Raw genomic sequence first — 23,706 nt, 5'->3', positions numbered from 1 at the left:
TATTCCAACAAAATGCTGAAAAATTGACGAAGATATATCCAAAACGCCCTCAATTAAAAACTTACGGCTCTAATATGTCAACGAAGAACATTGACAATCCAATGTTCAAATTATGTGTTATTTAAACCCCGTAGTTAGTTCAAAATGTATAGAAATTGACAAAACATATCTTTAATTGTCAGTTTCTCAAAATTAGTTATTTCTAAGACGGAAATCTCTACTTCAGTAGCACCAAACTTTATAGTTTCATTCTTATCTATACTATATCATTCATAGCCTGATTTATAGAACATTGTAATCCCATAGTCAGTTCAGAATGTATAGAAATTGACAAAACATATTTTTAATTGTCAGTTTTTCAAAATTAGTTATTTCTAAGAAAGAAATCTCTTCTTCAGTAGCACTAAACTGTTTAGTTTCATTCTTATCTATACTATATCATTCATAGCCTGATTTATAGAACATTGTAATCCCATAGTCAGTTCAGAATTTATAGAAATTGACAAGACATATTTTTAATTGTCAGTTTTTCAAAATTAGTTATTTCTAAGAAAGAAATCTCTTCTTCAGTAGCACTAAACTGTTTAGTTTCATTCTTATCTATACTTCGAAGGGTCCGTTCATATATCATTCATAGCCTGATTTATAGAATTATTTTAACCCCATAGTCAGTTTAAAATATATAGAAATTGACAAAACGTATTTTTAAAGGCTGTTTTCTGCTAAATGAGTTTCCCCTCTTACGCCGAGTCAGAAATCTCTCCTCCTTTGATGTTGCCTTCTTACACCGTTTCAAAGCTAAAGCTCTCAGATCTCGTCTATTGTCTCCGCTCGCCGGCGAGCCTCTCCGTCTTCCTGTGTTGTCGGCGCCCTCGCTTTGTCTTTCCCCGCGCTGGACGCTCGCTCATTAAACCTTAAGGTCACTTCTTCCAAGCACGCTTCCGAACCCTTTTGTCTCGACGCCCTTTGCTAACCTTCTGCAACACTTAGTCCGACACAGCTTGGCCAAACTTGACTCCAAAAACTTCGGCACATCATTATGTGAAAAATAATGGCCCGTGTTTATCAAAGATACGAGGGCCCTTTGGTGACATTGTGCGGTTTCCCCCGGGCCCCCCCCCCCCCACTCCTTGGTTTATAGCCGGCGTGTAACATTTATGTTTAAGGTAACATTCATGCTTCTGTTATTTTCCGAGGCAAGGACAACAGCTACACTGGGAACAACATCATCTCAATGACTTTTATTTGAAGGTCTAATGGCAGAGATCTATTTTTGGGGCAATATGCCTCATTTAGAGTCGGTAAGTACAGACCTGGCAGGCGTGTACGTTACTCTTTTATAGAGTTCCCACTCTCATTCAAGACGGAGAACATTCGCTTTGCTTGTCCTTCATATTGGTTAAGCGTATAAGAAGAAATGGAAAATAATGAGGAAAAAAAATAGGAAAAAAAGCCTCCTGGCCACTTCCTGTATAGCACTTATAGTCCATTTTAAATGATGTGTATTGTTTTATTCTATAGTCTTTATACAGGGTTCAAACACATGTTGACCAATGGGTTTCCATGACCTTTCCATGACCTTTAATGACCTTTTCATGACTTTAAACCAAATTTCCATGACCAAACATTTTGTGAAATCTCGGTGTATACACGAGTATATACCTTAAATGAGTTTAATTAAAATAATATATATTTATATAAATGTTTAATATATAATCAAACTGCGTAAATTAACATATGGATACAACTAATTTCCATGACTTTTACAAAAACCTTTGGGATTTAAATCTTTTTCAAGGACTTTTCCAGGCCTGGAAATGACCGCATGAACCCTGCTTATAGTACATTTAAAATGATGTATATAGTTTAATTATATCGTCTTTATACAGGATTCATACACATGTTAACCCATGGGTTTCCATGACCTTTCCATGACTTCAAACCAAATTTCCATGACCAAACATTTTGTTAAATCATATACATGAGTATAAATGACACCGATGAATGAGAGACAGTGTTTTGATTAAAAATATATATTTATATAAATGTTCATCATTTAATTAAACTGCGTAAATGAACATATGAATCTAAAAAATGTCCATGACTATTCCAAAACTTTTGGGGTTTGGGACTTTTCCAGCACTGGAAATAACCATTTTAAAATTCCATGACTTTTCCTGGTTGTCCATGACCGCATGAAAACTGCTTATAGTACATTTAAATTGATGTATATTGTTTGATTCTATAGTTTTTATATTTTCACAAAAACAAATGCACGTATATCAGAATTCCCATCCTCACTTTTCGTGATGTCTTCACTACACTTCTTTCACGTGAAAGTTCAATCCCCATTTATTCAATTCTCTTAAGAATCGAGAAGCTAAAAAAGAAAAAAAAAGAGCTGTTGGCTGGTGTGACATCCATCTTGGACAATTCCACTGTTTAAAAATGCATGTTTTACCCATGAACAAAAAATTATTAATATTTGGAAAGAGAATCAGTTTGAGGAATGAGCTCAGATTGAATTCAACAGACGCAAGCTGGCGAGTGTAAATAAATTCATGGTGTGACAAGGGACTCAAACGGCTCTGTTGAGTGAAATATTCATTGAGCTAACGTCGCCACTTTGAAATATTCCTATCGGCCCTCCGAACAGAGAATAACGGCAATAACGCCAATAAAAACGTCTCTACACGTGTCGTGTTTTATGTGAGTGCTTGTTTCACGCCACCATATGGTGTTGTGTTTGTGTGTGTGGGGCAATAACACCGTGTCACCGCCCGGTCAGCGCAGTAGATGTGGGCCAACGTGACTCGATGCAGTGTGTGTGTGTGTGTGTGTGTGTGGAGGGGGGGATTACATTTCCTACAGAACTGTGTTATTTCTTCCAGCGCCGCTACTCTCAAAAGGGTTGATTGCTAACTCGGGAACGATAAATGTTTGAGGCAATTTGAAAACCCATTTTCTTTCCGACCATTATCTGCAGTGACTGGCGGAAATGGAACACTCAAACCTTTTTTTCGAGTGTATTAATTTAGCGCCGCGATCAGACAGTTATAAGAGAGTTGTCTAGTAAAACAAATAATTATATAAATATATAACGGACGTCCTGCAGCCAATCAGAGTCAAGTGCTGCCTCGGCCTGTGGTAATTACACAGAGATTTGCTTTTTCCGCAAGGAAAGTTATCTCCCGTAATGAGTGATGGAGCCTTTCATTGGACTGGTGTTTGCAGTTGCCTGAGAACCCTTTCAGATGTATGAGAAGTGCAGTCATGTAAAACCAGGAGGCTGTCTGCCACACGCCAATGTGTCAAAACGCGAAAGTGGAGAGAGAGAAAGAAAAAAGATAAGCCGAAAAGATAGACAAAAGCTTAAGAGTAAATCTGCAACTGATTAAACTAATGAAAAAGTGGCCAATTAATTAGCATCTCATTATAGGAAAGTGTTGTAACCCAGATAATAAACCTAATGTCGTATTTTTTTTTAAATGATTCCACGCTGCAGTTATTCAGAAGACTGACACCAAATCTATCCATCTCTCTCTCTCTCTCTCTCAACCCTCCTCTTCCTTTCCTCTCAGCATTTATCTCAGCACTTATTGTACAATTCAATCAATGCTCATGCGAATGAAGAATTTAGATTGTACATCTTTGAGTATTAAGCTCATTTGCTTTATTCGGGAGAGTTCATCAATACTGGTCTCTTGTCAACATGCTAAATATGCTATGTAGGAGACAATTAGCCTAGCTTAGCTTTAAGGATGGAAAAAAAAGCTCACACATGTGTACAATGGAGTGTGTGTGTGTGTCTAATTTGCACAGCAAAGCTAGGCTAGTCTAGCGGTGAGGTCGCCAGACGACTAGCGGCTAGCGGCTAGGCTACACGGAGGCGCTAGGTCGGTGGAGACGGCAAGGTGTTGTTTCCAAAAAGATCATTCCAACACAACTTAACTTCCCGACCTAAACCAAAAACCGTCACCTAAACATTGTACGCATATTAATAAAACAAACATGACACGGCTAGCTAGTGAGGCGGGGCTAGTTCCTCCCTCTCTCCAGTCTTAAGGCTAACGAGCTAACAAGCTAACGTCTTCCTCGCTGTGGCTCCACATTTAACAAAGAGACAAAAGAGCTAATTTAGTGAATATGTATATATATATATAGATGTCATTGTGTTCCTTCAATATTGTATGTGTATCCATACCGTTTACACTATATAACCCATGTGTTTCAGTTATTTTTTGTAATATATATATATATATATACACTACCGTTCAAAAGTTTGGGATCACCCAGACAATTTCGTGTCTTCCATGAAAAATCACACTTTTATTTATCAAATGAATATAAAATATAGTCAAGACATTGACAAGGTTAGAAATAATGATTAATATTTGAAATATTAATTTTGTTCTTCAAACTTCAAGCTCAAAGGAAGGCCAGTTGTATAGCTTATATCACCAGCATAACTGTTTTCAGCTGTGCTAACATAATTGCACGGGTTTTCTAATCAGACATTAGTCTTCTAAGGCGATTAGCAAACACAATGTACCATTAGAACACTGGAGTGATCGTTGATGGAAATGGGCCTCTATACACCTCTGGAGATATTTCATTAGAAACCAGACGTTTCCACCTAGAATAGTCATTTACCACATTAACAATGTAGAGTGTATTTCTGATTGATTTAATGTTATCTTTATTGAAGAAACAGTGCTTTTCTTTGAAAAATAAAGTCATTTCTAAGTGATCCCAAACTTTTGAACGGTAGTGTATATAATTTAGGCTAGCCTCAATCAGATCTTAAAGGTGTTATTTAGGAGATTGTTAGTATTACTCTTGCCTCTCAACATCTCTCATTACTGTGATGGCTGAGTCAGCGGTGTGCAGCTCACGATGCTAACACCGCTAACAGTGCATACATAACTAGAGGTGTTAGCTAGCGAGTGGAGCACGCTCAGACGCACTTACATGCACTGAAACGCCCACACGGCGCCAACGCTTGAATATCAGAGAACACTTCCATCTCCGCTCAGGTAAACAAACTCTATACGACTATTTCATACATAGCCGAGAGTTGTTTTCTCCTCTATTATTACTTTAAATATATCATGTAGAGCACATTTAATGCCTTGACATCACATTAAAATGTGTTTTGTGCTTTGTGGCAACAATGATTGTCCATATAATTCTGGCCATTTAGACTGTGTGTGTGCGTGTGCATATGTGTGTGTGTGTGTGTGTGTGTGTGTGTCAGCAGTAAACTCCAACTGAACCACATGTTGTCTTTCCACTGTCGATCTCCTCTGTTCTAACGGTGGGCTGTCATCAGTTCGTGGTGTTGATGTTTTCCTGAGTTTGTCAGCAGGTCTGAACGCCCACAGCCTCCCCCAGGGGAAGTGTCACAGTTGGACATGTGCCCCCCCCCCCCTCTCAACCCGCCATCCCATCACAAACACACACACACACACATGAAAGAGAGTAAAGACAGACGTCTGTATAAACCTCAAACACAAAACTCTCACTCTTTTTACGCCTCAATCTGTCGCTCTTGCTCCACTTTTTTTCTCACAGTCAAATCCACCCCAACCCCCCCCCACACACACACACACACACACACACACACGCCGACTAAATTGACTTGTCAGCTTCAATCAGACCAGGAACAAAAGGATTCCTGCCAGTCTGAAGCTGACATCATTAATGGGTTTGGGAGGGGGGGCGAGCTCTGAAGACAAAGCGAGTGCAAGGTCGGCCCGACTTAAAATGCACTTTCGTTTTGGCAGGAACGTTTTTTATTTATTCCAGCCCCTTTTTACGCCAACATCTCTTTGCGAGTGTCTGAAACTTTCATTATCGCCGGGAACACAGGGGCGTGCGAGACTTTTGTTGTGCCGATGGAGAAAAATATGACATCCATAATGCATTTCCTATGAAGAGGACGCCACGCACCTCTGGCCACGTGTGAGATGGAGATGGACGGGGAGAGGCGGAGTATGAATGGGGTGTCGGAGAAAAGAAGAAAAAATAAAGAAGGTGGGCAAGTCAAAGATACCAACCCGAGAGAAAAAACACAGAGAAAGAGAGAGAGAGAGAGAGAGAGAGAGAGAGGTGCTGAAGCTTGAGCGAAAGGAAGAACATGTTCTTGAGAGATTGTGTCAAGGTTTGAAGAGCCACAGGACTCAGGCTCTCCATGTGACATGTGAAATCCACATGAAACCGGCTTTTCTGGCGCATTGTAGCAGTAAAGCGAAATGCTTTGAACATTTAAATCCTCTCCTCTCACTTCCATGACTCCCATCCGTCCTCATTTGCTTCCGTTTCCTCTCTGCCGCGTGCCCATCTGCCCCCCCCCCTCCCTTCCCTTTGCGGCTTTCACTCTGACCCTGGATAAAGATGGAGTCCCTCATCTCAAATGGTAATAACTTTGGTCCGTACGCACACAGCCGTCGCAAATTGATTGCTGTGCAAAGCCGCCGGCGCTCCCACTCGCTCGCTCTTGCTCTTCCATCTCGTGATTTTTGCACCGGGCTCACTCCTGTGTCCAATTCGGCTGCCATTAAACAGCACCCCTGGGTGCCTCCCAAACACAAACAAGCACATCCTAAACTCTCTGATTCCACACGGCTCGCTGATCCCTCTCCTCGACCCGTCTCGCTCTTCCCTCTTCCGCCATCTTTTCTCCAACGCTCACTCCAAAAACCAGCGACTCCGTCACCTGTTTTACCCTCAACCACTCGTCCCCTTTTATTCCAGTCTAATTATACCATTACATTACCATTTCAATTCTCTCAATTCTCATTAGCATTCTTTTGCTCTTCCCGCCTCCCTCTATCTCTCTGTCTTTCTCCATCACCCTTCCCTTTCTTTTCTCAGCCACTGAATACGTTCCACCTTTCTTATTTTTTTTGCAGCACGTAAACAGACAGTGCCCTTGAGGAGGGGGGGAGGGGGGGGGGGGGTTGGAGAGCTCCGTCTTTGTTTGTGTGCACCACTAACTAACTCTCCATCTGCGGGGAGCCAAGCACCAGCCCAGTGGTGCAAGACAGATCGCTGGCATCCTCCCAGCCTCTTCTCTAGTTTGGCCCCCATGTCTACACCCCCTGCCTCTCAGCTTCTTCCTTCCCCGTGGGCTATAGTCCTCCCGCAGAGGCGGTTTGTCTGCCGCCCTCAGGCTGTAAAGCCAAACACTGCTGTATTTGGATGTTTTGAACAGCATAAATAATATTCAAGTGAAATATATTGTTTGCTCCATGAGAAAATTCAAATGGCACAGAGGGTGCTCCAAGGTCCCCAAGTGCCCATTTTGGAGACCTCGCCTAAATTCTCTTTACTAAAAACTCTCTAACATTTTTTCTGCTTCACTTTTTCACAGTCAAACTTTGCAGTGAGACTCTTCACATGTTGTGCTATTATCTGAGTTATTTTAAACCTTAGCTCTGCATCCTTCCAAGAGATAATCATCCAGAAAGTGCTTTTTCTATTTCCTAAGCAAACCTGAAACTTCTATTTTTGCTGTGTTTCATCTTTATTTACTCTTAACCAGTAACATATATCCTAATATATACACATCTGATCAAAGGCTCACATGTGTTGCCTTTATTTTAACACCAACATTATTAAAATAGCCTATGTGTTTGCAGAGATACACTCTTTTTAGTTTTGGTGTGTTATTTCGAGGAGAAACCTAAAAAAGTAGGTTGTTTTTACAAGGTTGAGGTAGTGTAGACGCCCCACAATTCCTTTTTCCTCCGAGCCGTAAACCAAAAATCTGCCACAGCTTCCGATGGATATTCAATCCCTTCCTCGCCATATGCAGCCGATATTCGTCCCCCGGATTTTCCTCAGGCTCAATCCCCAGTCGACCCCAGGTTCACCTCCAATACGAGCTCACTTCAGAGGCTAAATAACCAATAGCACGTTCTTTTTTTTTGGCCACATCAAAGAGCTTTCAAAGGGTGAGAAACTTAAGCGTTGGCTTTAGTTTAAAAAAAAGTAAAGTTTCAGCCATGTAACTTAAACCTTGAAAAGAGTGAAGCTGCGTTCACAACAAACGCGTTGCAAATTTTTCGCGTGAGGGGATCTCATGAGCAAAGTCACTGTACAGACGAGTGGTTGTGATGGAAGGGAATTTTCGCAGAAAGATGCGAGTGACGCAAATTGCGCGATGGGAAAATGTTACATTACATGTCATTTAGCTGACGCTTTTATCCAAAGTAACTTACGATCGTGTTACATTCACACACCGTAGACATAGCTACAGGAAGCAATTCAGGGTTAAGTGTTTTCCTCAAGGACACATCGACTCGGGCGATGCGAGTGACGCAAATTCCTCGTTTTTGCCAAATAATTCGCCCGACGCCGAGTCGCGACAGCCAATCGGCGTCGAGCTGCTCCTCCGTTGGTGAATCTAACTGCTGCTCTAGTGGAGCTGAAAGAGACATTCAGACGTAGAGGTGAAGGTCACCGAGCTGTGAGCCTACGGGTGATGTCATGTATAAATATATATATAAATATATATATGATATTAATGTTATGAACCCAAACACGAGGGTGTTAGATGTTCAGACGTTTGTGGGATGTCCTCAACAAGGATAAAGTAGAACTAGTGGTTAGTTCTTCACGGTGGATGAAGGAAATGATAACTGTTTCCATGGAGATAAGCCCCGCCCCCTCTAAGGTGCAAATGAAGCAAAAAGCCACAAATGTTCAAGCGAGTAAACTCACGTGAGTTAAGGTGTGAACGCGGCTTTACAATGTCACTGAAATATAGTCACACGAGCAGCCGTATCCAACTCCTTCAATGGCACAACACTCAGTGCGGTTACATGCAATCGAATTATTGGCTTAGTCGGACTGAAATCGAATAATCCGTTTCATGTAAACACCTCAGTCGGACTATGTGCGGTCCGACTTCGGTCCGATTAACACCCCTGGATAGCTCGGTCCGATCCAGTTGATAATTCGACTCTCGCGGCATGTAACTCTGAATTCGATTCGGAACTGGACTTTGCGTCTTTGTGCATGCTCCAGATCCCGCCGCCCTCCTCCCTCCCATGTCGTGACCCGGAAGTCGAAAGAGACGATAAATTAAATTCTCCGTGTACCTTCGGCGACGGCGTCTTCTCTCCGTTATCAACTCAGCCAATCGCGCCATTTGCATTCGCTGTACTCCTATTAACACCATGGAAGAATAGTAGAGGGATATAGCTTCGCCTCGCTCTCTGTTTGCCATCTTTCTCGAAATGTTGTTGTTGGTAGTGGTGAAGAGGTCAAGCGGAAATGGCTGTATCACCACGAGTTGTAATGAAAACAGCGCCGCCTATCGTATCGGATATGACATGCTTTCGGCATGTATATTGGGATAACAGCAGATCCCCCAAAAGATAGCATAGTCCGACTAAAGCAAGATTCGAATTATACCATCATGTAAACGCACTGAGTAACCATCAAAGGTCAGTGTTGTGCCATTGAAGGAGCTTAAATCTCCGGCGGCCATTTTGCATATTGACGGCCGACCCCTCGCTCCAAGTCGTGGAAGAACAGAGCTTCACTCACCGTTGTCGGGCTCGGACTTCCTGTCGTGCTCGGTGTCGGTGAGGGACAGGGCGGAGTTGGCGCGGCTCGTCAGGCACGAGCTCTGCTCGGACTTCAGGCCGCGCATCCACATGTGCTGCAGGCCGGCGTGGGCGGGGGAGGGGTCCACCTCGGGCTCCGTGTCCACGTCGGAGCCCACGCCCAGGGAGTAGCGGCTGTGGCCGTGGGCGGCCGGTCCGGAGCACAGCGCCTCCTCCTCGTCCTCCTGCTGCTGCTGCTGATGCTGCTGCTGGGGGTGGACGTGGTAGTTGGGGCTCCTCATTGGACCGACTTTGCAGAAGTCTAATTCTAGAGGAAGAGGAGAAAAAAAGATTTTTTGAATAATACTATACATAAAATTAGAATTATTTTTTCTTCAAAAGTTGTAAAATGCTTTATTTCGATATATTGAACACCGTGAGTAACATATAAGTGAAAATATATGGTTTGTTACATGAGAAAATTAAAATCTAAATTTGCCAAAATGGCCGACAAAATGGCCGCTTTGACACATTTTAGAGAAGTTTTTGTCGTAAAACCTCTCTGACTTTGTTCTGCTTCACTTTTTCGAAGTCAAACTTTGCAGGGAGAATTTTAACATATTTGAATATGATTTGTGAGAGTTTTAAACCTTTCAACTGCCTCATTCTAAACATACAATCATCCTGGAATTGTTTTTTTTCCATTCGGACCTGACATTTTTATATTTTTTCTGTGTGCCATCTTCATTTACTCTTACCCAGTAACATATATACTGAAATCTACAAATCTGAACAAAATAAAAAATATTTAAAAAGCGAAAACATTTTTAAATGATAAAAGTAGCCCTAGTGGTTGCAGAGATACAACGTTTTTAGTCTGGGTATGGATTTCTCGGAGCAGAGGCCTAAAAAAAGCCTAGTGCTTAAAAGGTTAACCGGTGTTTCTTTGATTTGCTTTCAGCCGCTAAGCTGACCAGGTGTTTGTGAGAGACCGGCACTTTTCAAAACCAAACACCAACCCCGAAAATGATGTCGACCGACCGGCTGTTATTTGAGCAAGCATTTATTATAAGTTCCCGCAGCAGAAGTCCGGATCCCCCCCAAAAAACACGCTAACCTTGATGGGTTTTTTTTCGTACCCGTCCTCAGTGCAGCTGTATATATCCTGCGCGGGGCGCTGCCTGATGTGTGCTATCGAGCTTGAGATGTATTGAACTGCTGCTCAAACAGAGCCCTGATCTCATCTATATTCTCCTTGGTGGGGTGAAGAGATCAGATAAAGATCAAACCTTATTAATATTGACTCAGACTGAGGGGAAAAATTGAGCCTCATATGCTTTCAGGTATTAGAACGCCCTACAATCCCGAGCATCAGCCTGTTATCTGAGAACATCAGATATACTGCGTTAGTCCTCTGGTTACACTTCAATTCAATTCAATTCAATTGAGCTTTGCCTTTTCTATTTTTTTCTTCGCAGGGAGGCAGTTGAGTACATTTTACTCTTGGAATGTATAAGTGGAAGTGGATGGAACTGATGGAATTCTTTCTTTTTTTTTAAGCGGAGGTGTAAATTGAAATCTATACAGACACCGCCCGGTATCATGGAGTCCACCGAGAGCGCAGGAAGAGCGGCTTCCTCTCCTTCCTCACTAAGTGCAGTTAATACTCGCGTCGGGTCGGGCCCCATCAACGCCAGCCGCGGTGGTTCTCAAACGAGAGCGTCGGGAAAAAACGCCGCGTTGACCGGCGATGTGTCCCGCTGTGGCTGTTTGATGGGGTCACGGCACACACACACACACACACACACACACACTGGGTCCGGGGCGGGAATTAAATCGGCGTAAGATTGGTGACCACGACACACGACTGTTTCGCTCAAATTGGCTGCAAGACGGCAACTCAGGAAGCAAATCGTCTGCTTCCCCCACGGCGAGGAACACGGACCGACTGCAAACGGAAAAGCCAATTTCTTTTTTAGACGCACTTATATTACAAGAATATGTGTTTGGTGATTACAGAGGGTAAATATATAAATATATTTTAAATATATTCCCATTTCCTGATGTTACAGTTAAACGTCTCCTGACTCACCTCGGAGATAAATTGACTATTTATTTGTTGACTACTTCAATACCATAATAACAAAATATATATATATATATATACATATTGGTAGTGTTTATACCTCATGTATGTATAGTACAAATATATATATATATATATATTTGTACTGTTTATGCTTATGGTATGTACGGTATATACACCAATATAGAGATATATGTGTGTAGTTCGTATATATTTATGCAATACAATACAAACATATATTTATTTATATACAAATATATATACACATGTGTATACATATATACACATATAAATATATATACACATATAAATATATATATATAAATGCATATAAATAAACACATATATATACACATAAATATATACACACATATACAAATACACACATATATGTATATATAGATACATACATAAATATATATATATACACATGTATAAATACACACATATACATATGTATAATACACACACATATATACATATATACAAACATATATAATATTCATATATAAATAAACATGTATAAATATATATACAAATATATAAATACACATATATAAATATATATACACATATATAAATACACATATCAATGTACATATATATTTTATCCATGCATATACATATATATCCTGTGTATATATATAGAGAGAGAGATGCACAGATGTGATTAATGATTAATTAATTAGAGTGTATTAATTGGTATTAATTGGGGTTAGCTGGGTAATGTAGCGTGTCGGGTCCGGGAGCTTCTGAGCCTCCCGTACATGTTTACAGAGATCCACAATAAATCAAACGTATCTTCTCCGATAGGAGCAGACCTCGGTGGTTGTGGGAGTAAATTGGACAGAGAGGAATGTGCAGCATGAGGGGAGGACACGAACAGCTGGGAGGAGAGAGAGAAGGAAGGATGGAGGAAGGGCGGAGGAGGCGAGAAGATGCGTCGGTTCAATAGATGAAATAAAAAATATGAAGCGCATGGGTGGGGAAGAAGAGGAGAGACAAATTGGCTGATCTTTGTCAGGAGCACCGTAATCCATTAAACACGTCACTGGAGGCGATGCCCCCCCCCCCACACACACACCCTTAACAGTGGGTTACTTAGGTAGGGTGTGCTATATATAACTATGTTGCCCCAAAAGAGGAACAGATGTGCTTTGCAGAAACCGGCTGCCATTGACATTTCAAGGGCTGCTTTGGGGAGGGTCTCTCGCCTCATGACACCGATGGCGGGGGACGCTGTTTGTAATGGAAACAGAGAAGAAGAAGAAGAAGAAGAAGAAGAAGAAGAAGAAGAAGGCCCGCGTGCTCTTTGACGCCACGCCACCGCGGAACACGCGCCGATGACTAACGGCCACCGGGGGCGGGTGGACGACAAAACAAAAAAATCCACAGAAAGGTGGCGTTCAAAAACTGCCGAGTCGGGCGTTTGTAACCGTTGCGAATGGACGACGTCGCTTGTTAAGCATGGCAGGTGGGATTTTTTAGTTGCGGGAGGTTTGGGGGGTACAGCAGGAGGGGGGAGGGGAGGGGCATCTATCGATCTCCGCGAACGCCGCAAAGCGGCGGCGTCCTGATGAGGTGCGGCGCTTCTCTCTTAACACCACGCATGACCTGCATAAAGGCCATCCATCACCGGCACGCTGGCCCAATTCTCCTCCTGTCACCGCCGGGGAGGATTTCTTTTTTTCTTCTTCTTCCTTTGGTGTGTGTGTGTGTGTGTGTGTGAGAGTGGCTATGTGGCCGCACACGTCTGTGTCTGTGAGTGCCTTCCACCTCAGGTGAGGCCACAGAGGTTCGGGGTTGACCTAGTTTAGCTGCGGGAGAGAAATATCACCTCCGTGGAGAAGAGGTAATTGGCTGCCTCCGACTGTCCTCCCGGCTCATTGTGGGCTGTAAGAGGTAATTCACACAGGCCCCTTCTAAAGACCTCAGTGTGCGCCTTTGTGTGTGTTTGTGTCCGTCGGAGGAATCCGTCCGTGAGCACACACGGCGTCCGCGCAGCTTCGGGTGCAGATATACAGGAGAGGAAATATACTTGTTTTTTAGGGGGTAATTTTTTCCCCCACTGACTGAAATCCGGGAGCATTTAAAAAGAAGATGAGGGCACTTTTTGAAACTTGTGAAATAACATTTAACTTTTGTTCAAAAATAATAAATATACTTATTTAGGCTTACAGTATATGAGCGATTGTCATAAAAATGGCAATAATAAAACTTTTAGGCAGTAGTCTACAGATTTAAAGTGTTTTCTTTAGATTTTTTTAAACAAAAAAACAAACAAAAACATAAATAAGACAATAATATTCAATGTTATTATTGTAATTTCTTTGTAGTTATTTATTGTTATTAATTTTTTTTAAACAACTATTAACATTATGAGTTATTTCTTTGTTTTTTTATATAAATTATAAATAAATAATAATAAAAAAATTATACACTACCGTTCAAAAGTTTGGGATCACTTAGAAATTACTTTATTTTTCAAATAAAAGCACTGTTTTTTTCAATAAAGATAACATTAAATTAATCAGAAATACACTCTCTACATTGTTAATGTGGTAAATGATGATTCTAGGTGGAAACGTCTGGTTTCTAATGAAATATCTCCATAGGTGTATAGAGGCCCATTTCCATCAACGATCACTCCAGTGTTCTAATGGTACATTGTGTTTGATAATCGCCTTAGAAGACTAATATCTGATTAGAAAACCCTTGTGCAATTATGTTAGCACAGCTGAAAACAGTTATGCTGGTGATATAAGATATACAACTGGCCTTCCTTTGAGCTTGAAGTTTGTAGAACAAAATGAATATTTCAAATATTAATCATTATTTCTAACCTTGTCAATGTCTTGACTATATTTTATATTCATTTGATAAATAAAAGTGTGATTTTTCATGGAAGACACGAAATTGTCTGGGTGATCCCAAACTTTTGAACGGTAGTGTATATATTATATTTATTTATATAGAAAAATATATTCTAAAATATTATATTATATATATATATGTATATATATATATATTATACAAATATATATACAACAAAGAACAAAAATAAAATGCTATTAAATTATCTAAATAGTGGGGGCTTTTTTTGATCCTCCTCGGGATATCAGGGGCAATATTATATTTGTTAACTGTATATATAAATATATATATAATTTAGTAATATTTTTTTTACATGGAATACACGTCCAGAACTGATGGAGCCCAAAGCGAGGTACCTGGCTGTGGCTGTTGGCTGTAGTTGCTCTGCCTCTCCCGGTGCGACCCGAGGGTGAGGCGCAGCTCGTGGGTGTAGTCGGGGAGGGTCTCGCGCGACGTGTAGGAGCGGTGGTGGTGGGCGCGGCCGTCCTCGCTCTCGTCCGACGAGCTGGTGTAGGACATCTCCATCTCGTGGCGGCCCTTCGACAGCGGCTGGTAGGGTTTGCTGTCCATCTCCTCCATGGTCTCGCCTGGTGGGGTGGTGGGGGTGGGGGAGGGGCTCTCTCCGCTCGGTCACTCGGCACGGCGTGCGGAGTCTGGAGGGCGAGAAGAGACGGAGAGGGTTGAGGAAAGGCGGCGGCGGGAGGAGGAGGAAGGATGGGCACAAATAACACGAGGAGTCTGTTATTGAACACAACGGTGCTCCTCCCAGTTACGCCAGACATTCATAAAACGATATTTGGCTCCTTTCATATGTCACATCAAAGGTTATTCCCCAAAATCAATATGCTTGGAAAGGGCCCCTCGGTGGCCGCCGTTGCATCCGGTTTGCGTTCCGAGAGTCATCGGCCTCGAAATCGAGCACCGCCCAAACATTTCCAAAAGTAACGATGAGAACACGGTGGTCCGGTCCAGCGTCGTGTCTCTCGTCCCGTCTCTCGAAATCTATCTCTGATGACGTCTGGCAGGAATGTGCGCGCGCCGCCGCGAGCTAATGATCGATGGGGGGGCGTCGATTACGCGGACGCACGAGAAGTGATTAGAAAATGCTTCGTTCATATTACTTCTCCTCGCCCGAGGCCTTCCCCGCCGATTTCACTGCAGATATAAAGCTTCTAAATGGAGCTCGAGAGGGTCATTGCTCATAGAGACAAAGTGCTCTGGTATTGACCTCTTCGGGGAGTCCTGTAGTCCATACATCAAAGCCATTAGAGCGTGCCGGCTCAATGCCTCAGAGATCTGCGGCGCGGGGGCCGATCGCCGGCCGTCTGATACGAGTTCACAGCTGACCTTTCTCCCACCGCGCTGATGCTTTTATTCCACCTGAAAGACTCCCTTCCCCTTGGCCTCGCGCTCCCCCTTCCCCCCCCCCTCCTCCCCCCCACATGCGTGCAGACGCGAGTCAAAAAACGAGCCACCTCACACACACACACACACACACACATACACACGGCCCTGCAGACACCGCCTGTGAAGGCTCTGCGCTCGTCTCTCCTCGGATTCCATCTCCTGACCCCCCCCCCTCCTCCCCCCTCCCCTCGCAACGGTTGCGCAAAGCAAGGCGATGCCTTTTTGAAGAAAGAAAAAACCCCACATTTTGCATCCCCGTTACCTGCCTCTATACGGCGCCGCGGCGACGCGCCTTCTGCGTCCCCCCCCCCCCACCGCCCCTCCGCGTCGGCCTCTCATTTTTTGATTGGCAGGCGTCGTGGCGACGAGGGGAATCAAAGCACCCGCCATCATCTCGGCCGCCCCGTCGGAGCGGGAGTGACTGGTGTCGCCTCCTCTCTCTGAGCCCGCGAGCTCGCGGCGTGCTGCAGGCAACCCGCCGGCGGCGGCGGCCTCGTGTTTCATGTCTGTCACGCGAAAGAACGGCAAACGTGAACAACCCCCACGCACGCGGGAGCACACGGGAGCGCCGTCGCGCTGCGAACAAACGGCTCGCCGAACGCCGTCTTGTATCTCGGCGTCTCCGTCCTGGGTTCATACCGCTCTCGCATCGGTCCACCTCTGCTCTCTCTCTCTCTCTCTCTCTCCTCCTTCTCCTCTCATCCTCGGCTTACACCTTACACCAGGGCTATTCAACTTCAGTAGCAAGTGGGCCGAATAAGAAAATCACGGGGGGTGTGAGGGCCGCAGAGAATATTGATAAAATAATGGCTAAAAATGAAAAACAGTAATGTATATTTCCACAGGTAAACAGTCACACACGAAAATGTGTCGGTATTGTGTGGCAAAAGTGTTGCGAACAAACATCTCTATCAACATGTTTCAAAGTGTAAATATCCGTTCAAGGTAACCAGTTGTTTCAGATCCCTTCAACCAAACTGTTCCCATGAAAACATAAGAAATGTGACTTAATGCATCAATATATAAATTACTTGGGATGAAACTAATATCTGGTGGTGCAGCGCACAGACTGCATGTCTTTCAGTGCAGACTCCTTTTGCGTGAAAGGGATCGAAACCAGGTCAGGCGATCTTTTTATTTTATTTTTTTCGAAAATGTATTTCTTCATCCGTGGCTGTGATGCACTGCTCACTTATACAATCGGAATCGTCGAAATGGATATGAACGGTGGCTTAAAGATCTCCAGCAATATGTTTGTGAATGTGTGACGAATCTGGTGAGCGAGACAGAGGCCCGCTGCAGATGTTAAGAGAACACAACGCACTCGTAGGGAAACCAGTAGGGGTGTAACACCGGCAACCAACACGGGTGCGTAACATAAAGATGTAACCATACAGGTTTGGTTGAGGCAACAGTGAAACTCAATGGCTCTGGGTTAGATGTCTCAATGTATAAAAGAGGCGTGTCCGTCAGTTTTATTTTTTCTTACCAAGCTATACTGATTTGCGTGCGGGTCTTGCGGGCCGTAGTTAAACTCAAACGGGCCGTATCCGGCCCGCGGGCCGCTAGTTGAATAGGCCTGCCCTACACGCTTCTTCTTTTTCCCCGTCTCGTCCTCCGAGGGCCCCGTTCGCGTTTAGAGGAGTAAGCCTGCTAGCGGGGGGTTATTCCGCTAATTCTAGCCCACAGTGGGGTGCCCATTATGGGGCTCGATTCTCGGTTTTGATGTGGAAAACCTGGAGGTTTGTTTCCTTGAGCCCAGCTCACTTCAAACGAGACACGCGCGGGCGTTCGGCGAGGCGGGTCGGCGTGCGCCACCTGAGCGCGAGCGCTTTCGCCTCGAGGCGTCGGCTCGGAGGCGTGGCGGGCGCCGTAAGCTCGCTGCGGGTTACCGTTCGATGAGAATGCATCGCGGTGACGTCGGAATAATCGGCACCGGGGCTCCGGGTTAATTTTTTTAAACGGGAATCGTCTCATAAACCTGCGCTGCGAGAGTCGCGGCGTCCCGCTCATCTTTCTTTGATGTGCACACGGAGCTCTGACGGAAGCTAAGTGCTCAACGTTGTACCGGCGGACGCTAACAACGGGATTTAATCGTCTCCGCGCGGCGACTTAAGGATGTAAAATTCATAGACTGATGATTTACGCATTTCACCACGATGCACGCGCGCCGCGGGCGGACGGCCTCGAGCGCACGGGGACGGCGCGAGGGAGGAGGCGGCGGATGCGCTGCGGGAGATCGGAGGATGCGGCTCGCGTGCCGTTTGTTTGCGGACGAGCGAGTCGGCATCGGCGTCGGCAACGCGGACGGCCGTACGTCGTGCAGGATTTCATTTCTAATTTCATACCGATGTATAATTCATCGGCGTGTAATGGACTATTCACTGCTTCGGTTTTTAAAATGAATACAAAGTGACAACGCAGAGTGAAACACATGGATCGCATTAAATTGTCAAGACTCCCCCCCCCCCCCCCCCCCCCCCCACACACACACACACACTTCCAGACAGACCCAGGGTTTTTCCTGCATAAAGAAAATGTGGGCGCGCGCCTAAGCCGTTTTCCCGAGCGCCTATGACAAATCCCGATCGCCTAAGGCAAAAAAAAGTCCGCGATGGAAAAAAACCAAAAAACTGTGTTCATCAGGTGCATGTCAGCGAATATGTTCTTAATAGAATGTTTCAAGTCGGCTACAGCCGAACCCTCGTTCTGTTTTGATCAATAGTAATCGAGTTCAGCATTTGCTGGACTTACAGCTGCTAAGAGAATGATTGCAACCCGTTGGAAACCACCTCATGACTTGTCTATTCGAACATGGATGCTTTCCTTTTTGGATGTTGTATATATGGAGATCTCAACAGCTCGCATAAATGGAGCATCAGAAAAGACTTTGGACACTTGGGTCAACATTGCTGACTCTTTGAAAAATATGCTATAGGTGTGTGTATCGCCCCTTACTTCTAATTGAACATGTCCTTGGTCCCTATCAATGTTATTTGTCTGTCTGTCTGTCTTTTGTGTTGTGTGTATATTTATGTCCCCCCCCCCCCCCCTCTTTCCTCTGCTTTATGGTTCTGAGAGACTCCTTTGGTCTCAGCATATTGTTTGTAATTTGAAAGGGCACCATGTGTTGGTGTTCTGCTATCCTGTGTGATTATGCTAAATAAAAACATTTGATCGCAAAAAATAGAAATCGAGTTCAGTGTTTCCCCTAGGTTTACAGCTTCAGGGGGGCGGGACTAGTGCCGCTAGCCATGTTGGTGCCCTGAGCTTAATTTAACACTGAGGTGTGTTCACCTGTGTGCGCATCACGGCTGAGCGAGGCGCGCGCCGGCATCGGAGCTCTGGCGCGCACGAGCCGAGATGAGTTGTTAACGGGGGGGGGGGGGGGGACACTGGAGTTGATAAGCGTGTCTTCTTGACTGATCAATACGCAACTGTGAGGCGCGCGAATGGACTAAGCGGCCAACTGCTGATCATTCACTCAACAGCCCGACGGGTACGAACAGACGGTGCGCGCGCAGCGCGCAAATAATGTTTTTGGGAGCACCGAAGACCCATTTTGACCCAGGAAAACCCCCCCCCCACACACACACACACTCACACACACACACACTTACAGACAGACCCCCCCACACACAAACACACACACACACACACACACATACTATGCAAAAAATCTTCTTTTCTGTCTCTTATCATGTTATCTTTCACAAACAAACACACACACAGACAGACACACACACATACACACACACACACATACATATAGACGCACACACACACACACAAACACACAGACACACACACACACACACGCACACACAGTTGTTAGAGGTTCCTAAGATGTCCGACCACAACAGCAATGGCACCAGCAGCGCGGAGGAGTCACAACCGATTTACAATGTCCAATCTCAAACGGATGAGCCGGAATCATGATGAACAGAGAGAGAGAGAGAGAGAGAGAGAGAGAGAGAGACAGAGAGAGAGAGATAGGGAGAGAGAGACAGAGAGAGAGAGAGAGAGAGAGAGAGAGAGAGAGCTGAAAGGGAAATAGAGAGAGGCAGAGAGAGTGGATTGGGGCCATGGCAGCGGCAGATAAATTGAGTTTCACATTGGTAAATAAACAAAGGGAGGGGGGAGGGGGGGGGAGCAGAGAGAGCCGTCCGACAATATCAACTCCTCCCGATTATTGACACGGTACATTCACGTTCCAGGATTACCAAATGCATTTCCCGCCACGCAGAGAGGATCTTCATTTTGTCATATAACCGCCCGGCGACCGAGAGCCGCCGTCCTCCCGTTGGCCGAGGCCTCCGCGCGTCTCCGTGGAGACACACCGGCGAGCTGATCCCACTAAACAGGCTCCGGATACAAGAGATATACTGTATATACATATGTGTATATAAATATATACATATACATATGTATTGATGCTGAAGTGCGAGCCGCAGACGCTCCGCCGTGATGTCAGGGCGGCCCCGGTGTCGTGCGCCGGTTTGTTTATTTGTCGTCTGTCGTCGCGGTGACTTCATCTTGCGAAGGGAAGGAGGCGCATGGAGAGCCGTGAACGCAGATCCAGGCTACAGGTCCCAGTGAGCTGAGCCTCTCCGGGAGTGAGGGTATGTGTGTATAACTAAATAATAAAAATAATAAAAGAACATATGTATGCAGAGAGAGAGAGAGAGAGAGAGAGATACATATATATATATATATATATATATATATATATATATAGAGAGGATGGTGAGGAGGGAGAGGAGGGAGAGAGAGAGGAAAGGAGAGGATGGTGAGGATGGTGAGGAGGGAGAGGAGGGAGAGAGGAGGGAGAGAGAGAGGAAAGGAGAGGATGGTGAGGAGGGAGAGGAGGGAGAGGGAAGGTATAGGGGAGGGAGAGGAAGGAGAGAAAGAGGAGGGAGAGGAAAGGAGAGGAAGGAGAGGAGTATAGAGGAGCGATAGGATGAGAGGTTGGAGAGGAGGGAGAAGAGGGAGAGGAGCAAAGAGGGGCGAAGGGATGGAGAGGAGGGAGAGAGAGGAGGGAGAGGAGTAAGAGGGAAGGTAGGGGAGGGAGAGGAAGGAGAGGGAGAGGAAAGGAGAGGAGTGAAAGGATGAGAGGATGGAGAGGAGGGAGAGGAGGGAGAAGAGGGAGAGGAGTAAGAGGAGCGAACAGATGGAGAGGAGCGATAGGAGCGAGCGAGAGGAGGGAGAGGATGAAGAGGATGTAGAGATGAATGGAGAACGTGGATAAAGAGAGTGATGGATAGATAATGAGAGATGGAGAGATTTCACAGTGAAAACGGGTGAAGTGAAGGATGGAGAGATTGCCAAGTGAGACACGGAGTGATAGAGGGTTTTAATTAGCGGATGAGGGGCGGCGGGCGGCGGCTCGTCACGTCGCCGCGGCGCTTTCACAGCCGACCAAGCCTGAAGTCTCACGGCGCTAATGCCGAGTTTACCAACACAGAACACACACACACACACACACACACATGGAGAAGCCAGGACCTCTTTCTATCCCTGATATGATTCAAAGATGAAAACACACACACCAGCAAAACAGACACACACACACACACAACCTGCCCCCCCCCCCACCCACACACACACTTAACAGCCTTTCTTCTTTTCTTTCACTCAAACCAACAAACAACACACTCGACCGCCCACACAGCTTCACCGTCTCCACCGGGCCTCTTCAGTGCGTTGTGAATAAAAACATTTATTTACCGAACGACCTCTTTGTGTTTCCGTGTGTTGGTCATTCCACACACACTGCAGCACGCCTTCATCACGCCTTCATCACGCCTTCATCACACAATCATCACGCAATCATCACGCAATCATCACGCCTTCATCACGCCTTCAGCACGCCCCACAAGGTGTGTGTGCATCGTGTTATAAATCATGTTTTAAATCACGATTTAAATCATGTTTTAAATCATGTTTTAAATCACGTTTTAAATCCTGTTTTAAATCACGTTTTAAATCGTGTTTTAAATCATGTTTCAAATCATGTTTTAAATCATGTTTCAAATCATGTTTTAAATCATGTTTTTAATCATGTTTCAAATCATGTTTTAAATCCTGTTTTAAATCCTCTTTTAAATCCTGTTTTAAATCATGTTTTAAATCGTGTTTTATGAACGGTTCCCACATTTCTTTTCCGGATACCTGCTTTATTTTTATTTTCATGAGAAGTAAACACGCCTCCATAGGCAATACAACGTATAAAATAATAATAAATGAGACGAGGACGTTTTTTCCAATTTAATAACCGCATTGTAAAGCTTATTATGATATTTTAACAATTCTTTTAGTCGGTGTTTGAGTTGTGTTGACGTGGCTAACTGATAATTCCCGTAGACCAAGTGCTGTTGTTTAATTTGATGTATAACATCGATATATATGTTCATGTTTATTATAATGTTTTACAGTTTAACCATGTTGTGTAAATTTTTTTGTATTTCTTTTGTCGAGCATATTTGCGATTATTACACATCGACTTCACTTCTTCGTTGGATTATCGGACAACTTAATGGCGACAGGTATACATCGAGATGACCCCCCCCCCCCCCCCCGTCGAGGCCCCCAGGACGCCGTGCGGGACGCCGTTGGACTATTTATAGCTGAAGATGAACTCAAATCCCACACCGCCTGAACGGAGCGATGATGTAATCCATAAGAATGTCCACCATTCATAACCTCTGAACGCCGCCCCCAGCAACGCTCTGCCTTCCAACGGACGTTTATTTCAATATATATATATAAATATATCTTTCTTTTAGATCTTAAGTGCCCCGAGTCCCCCTCCACCCAACACACACACACACACACACACACACACAATGCCTCTCTGCTGCCTTTTCATGATATATCCACTTCTACTGTCTCTCTCTGTTCTAAAGCCACATTTACTTGCAGGGGGCACCCGGGTATCCACCACACACACACACACACACACACACACACACACACACACACATACACATACGCATGCATGTGGAGCAGGAGAGACACCACCCAAAACCACGTAATCAATATTCCTGACAAGACAAAGCCTTCTTCAACACATTTGATATGCCTCCTCTCCCTGGTAAGATAAATACAGCCCCCCCCCCCCTCCCCCAATGTCCTCCTAAATAGCCGCTCACACTAACTCGCTCTGCAAATAAAGCTTTGCATCAGGACTGACAACCCCCTAAGCTCTCTGCATCCGCCACTGCTTTGGTAAGAAAAAGCCTCTTTCAATAATGCATTTGACCGCTGACGCCCCCCCGACGCCACGCGGGCGGAGCGCCAAGCGGGCGGAGCGCTAAGCGGGCGGAGCGGCTTCAGAGATGCAGAATTTAATTGATAAATCAACAAAGCATCGATTTCCCCAGGAATTGGATTTTGCTGATTGAGACAGTATTTCCCCTGCGCGGCGTCTCCATGATAAGGTTGATGATTAGGGAGAAGATGAGTGAGGAGAGAGCATCAGGCCGGCGGAGGAGAGGTGGAGGAAGGAGGAGGAGAGGTGGAGGAAAGGTGGCCGAGAGGAGGAGGAGAGGAGGAGGAGAGGAGGAGGAGAGGTGGAGGAGGAGAGGAGGAGGAGAGGAGGAGGAGAGGAGGAGGAGAGGAGGAGGAGAGGAGGAGGAGAGGTGGAGGAGAGGAGGAGGAGAGGAGGAGGAGAGGAGGAGAGGCGGAGGAGAGGAGGAGGAGGAGGAGGAGAGGTGGAGGAGAGGAGGAGGAGGAGAGGAGGAGGAGAGGAGGAGGAGGAGGGGGAGAGGAGGAGGAGAGGAG

The 23,706-nt window shown here is 44.9% G+C and overlaps 1 protein-coding gene across 2 annotated transcripts in view; it reads right to left on the bottom strand.

Moving 5' to 3' along the window:
* The window catches only part of tenm1 (teneurin transmembrane protein 1), a 233,911-nt gene that overhangs the window by 202,736 nt on the left and 7,469 nt on the right, over positions 1-23,706 (bottom strand). For both annotated transcript variants that reach the window (XM_056438944.1, XM_056438945.1), the window contains exons 2-3: positions 14,874-15,170; positions 9,559-9,885 (exon numbers count right to left, since the gene is read on the bottom strand). In XM_056438944.1, coding sequence (XP_056294919.1) covers positions 9,559-9,885; positions 14,874-15,096 — 550 coding nt within the window. In that variant the 5' untranslated portion in view covers positions 15,097-15,170. The remainder of the gene's footprint in view (positions 1-9,558; positions 9,886-14,873; positions 15,171-23,706) is intronic.

Source organism: Pseudoliparis swirei, chromosome 19 (assembly GCF_029220125.1).
Source record: "Pseudoliparis swirei isolate HS2019 ecotype Mariana Trench chromosome 19, NWPU_hadal_v1, whole genome shotgun sequence".
NCBI classification, from domain to species: domain Eukaryota; kingdom Metazoa; phylum Chordata; class Actinopteri; order Perciformes; family Liparidae; genus Pseudoliparis; species Pseudoliparis swirei.
The sequence above is the reverse complement of the archived record's forward strand: the minus strand, read 5'-3'. Positions and strand labels throughout refer to the sequence as shown.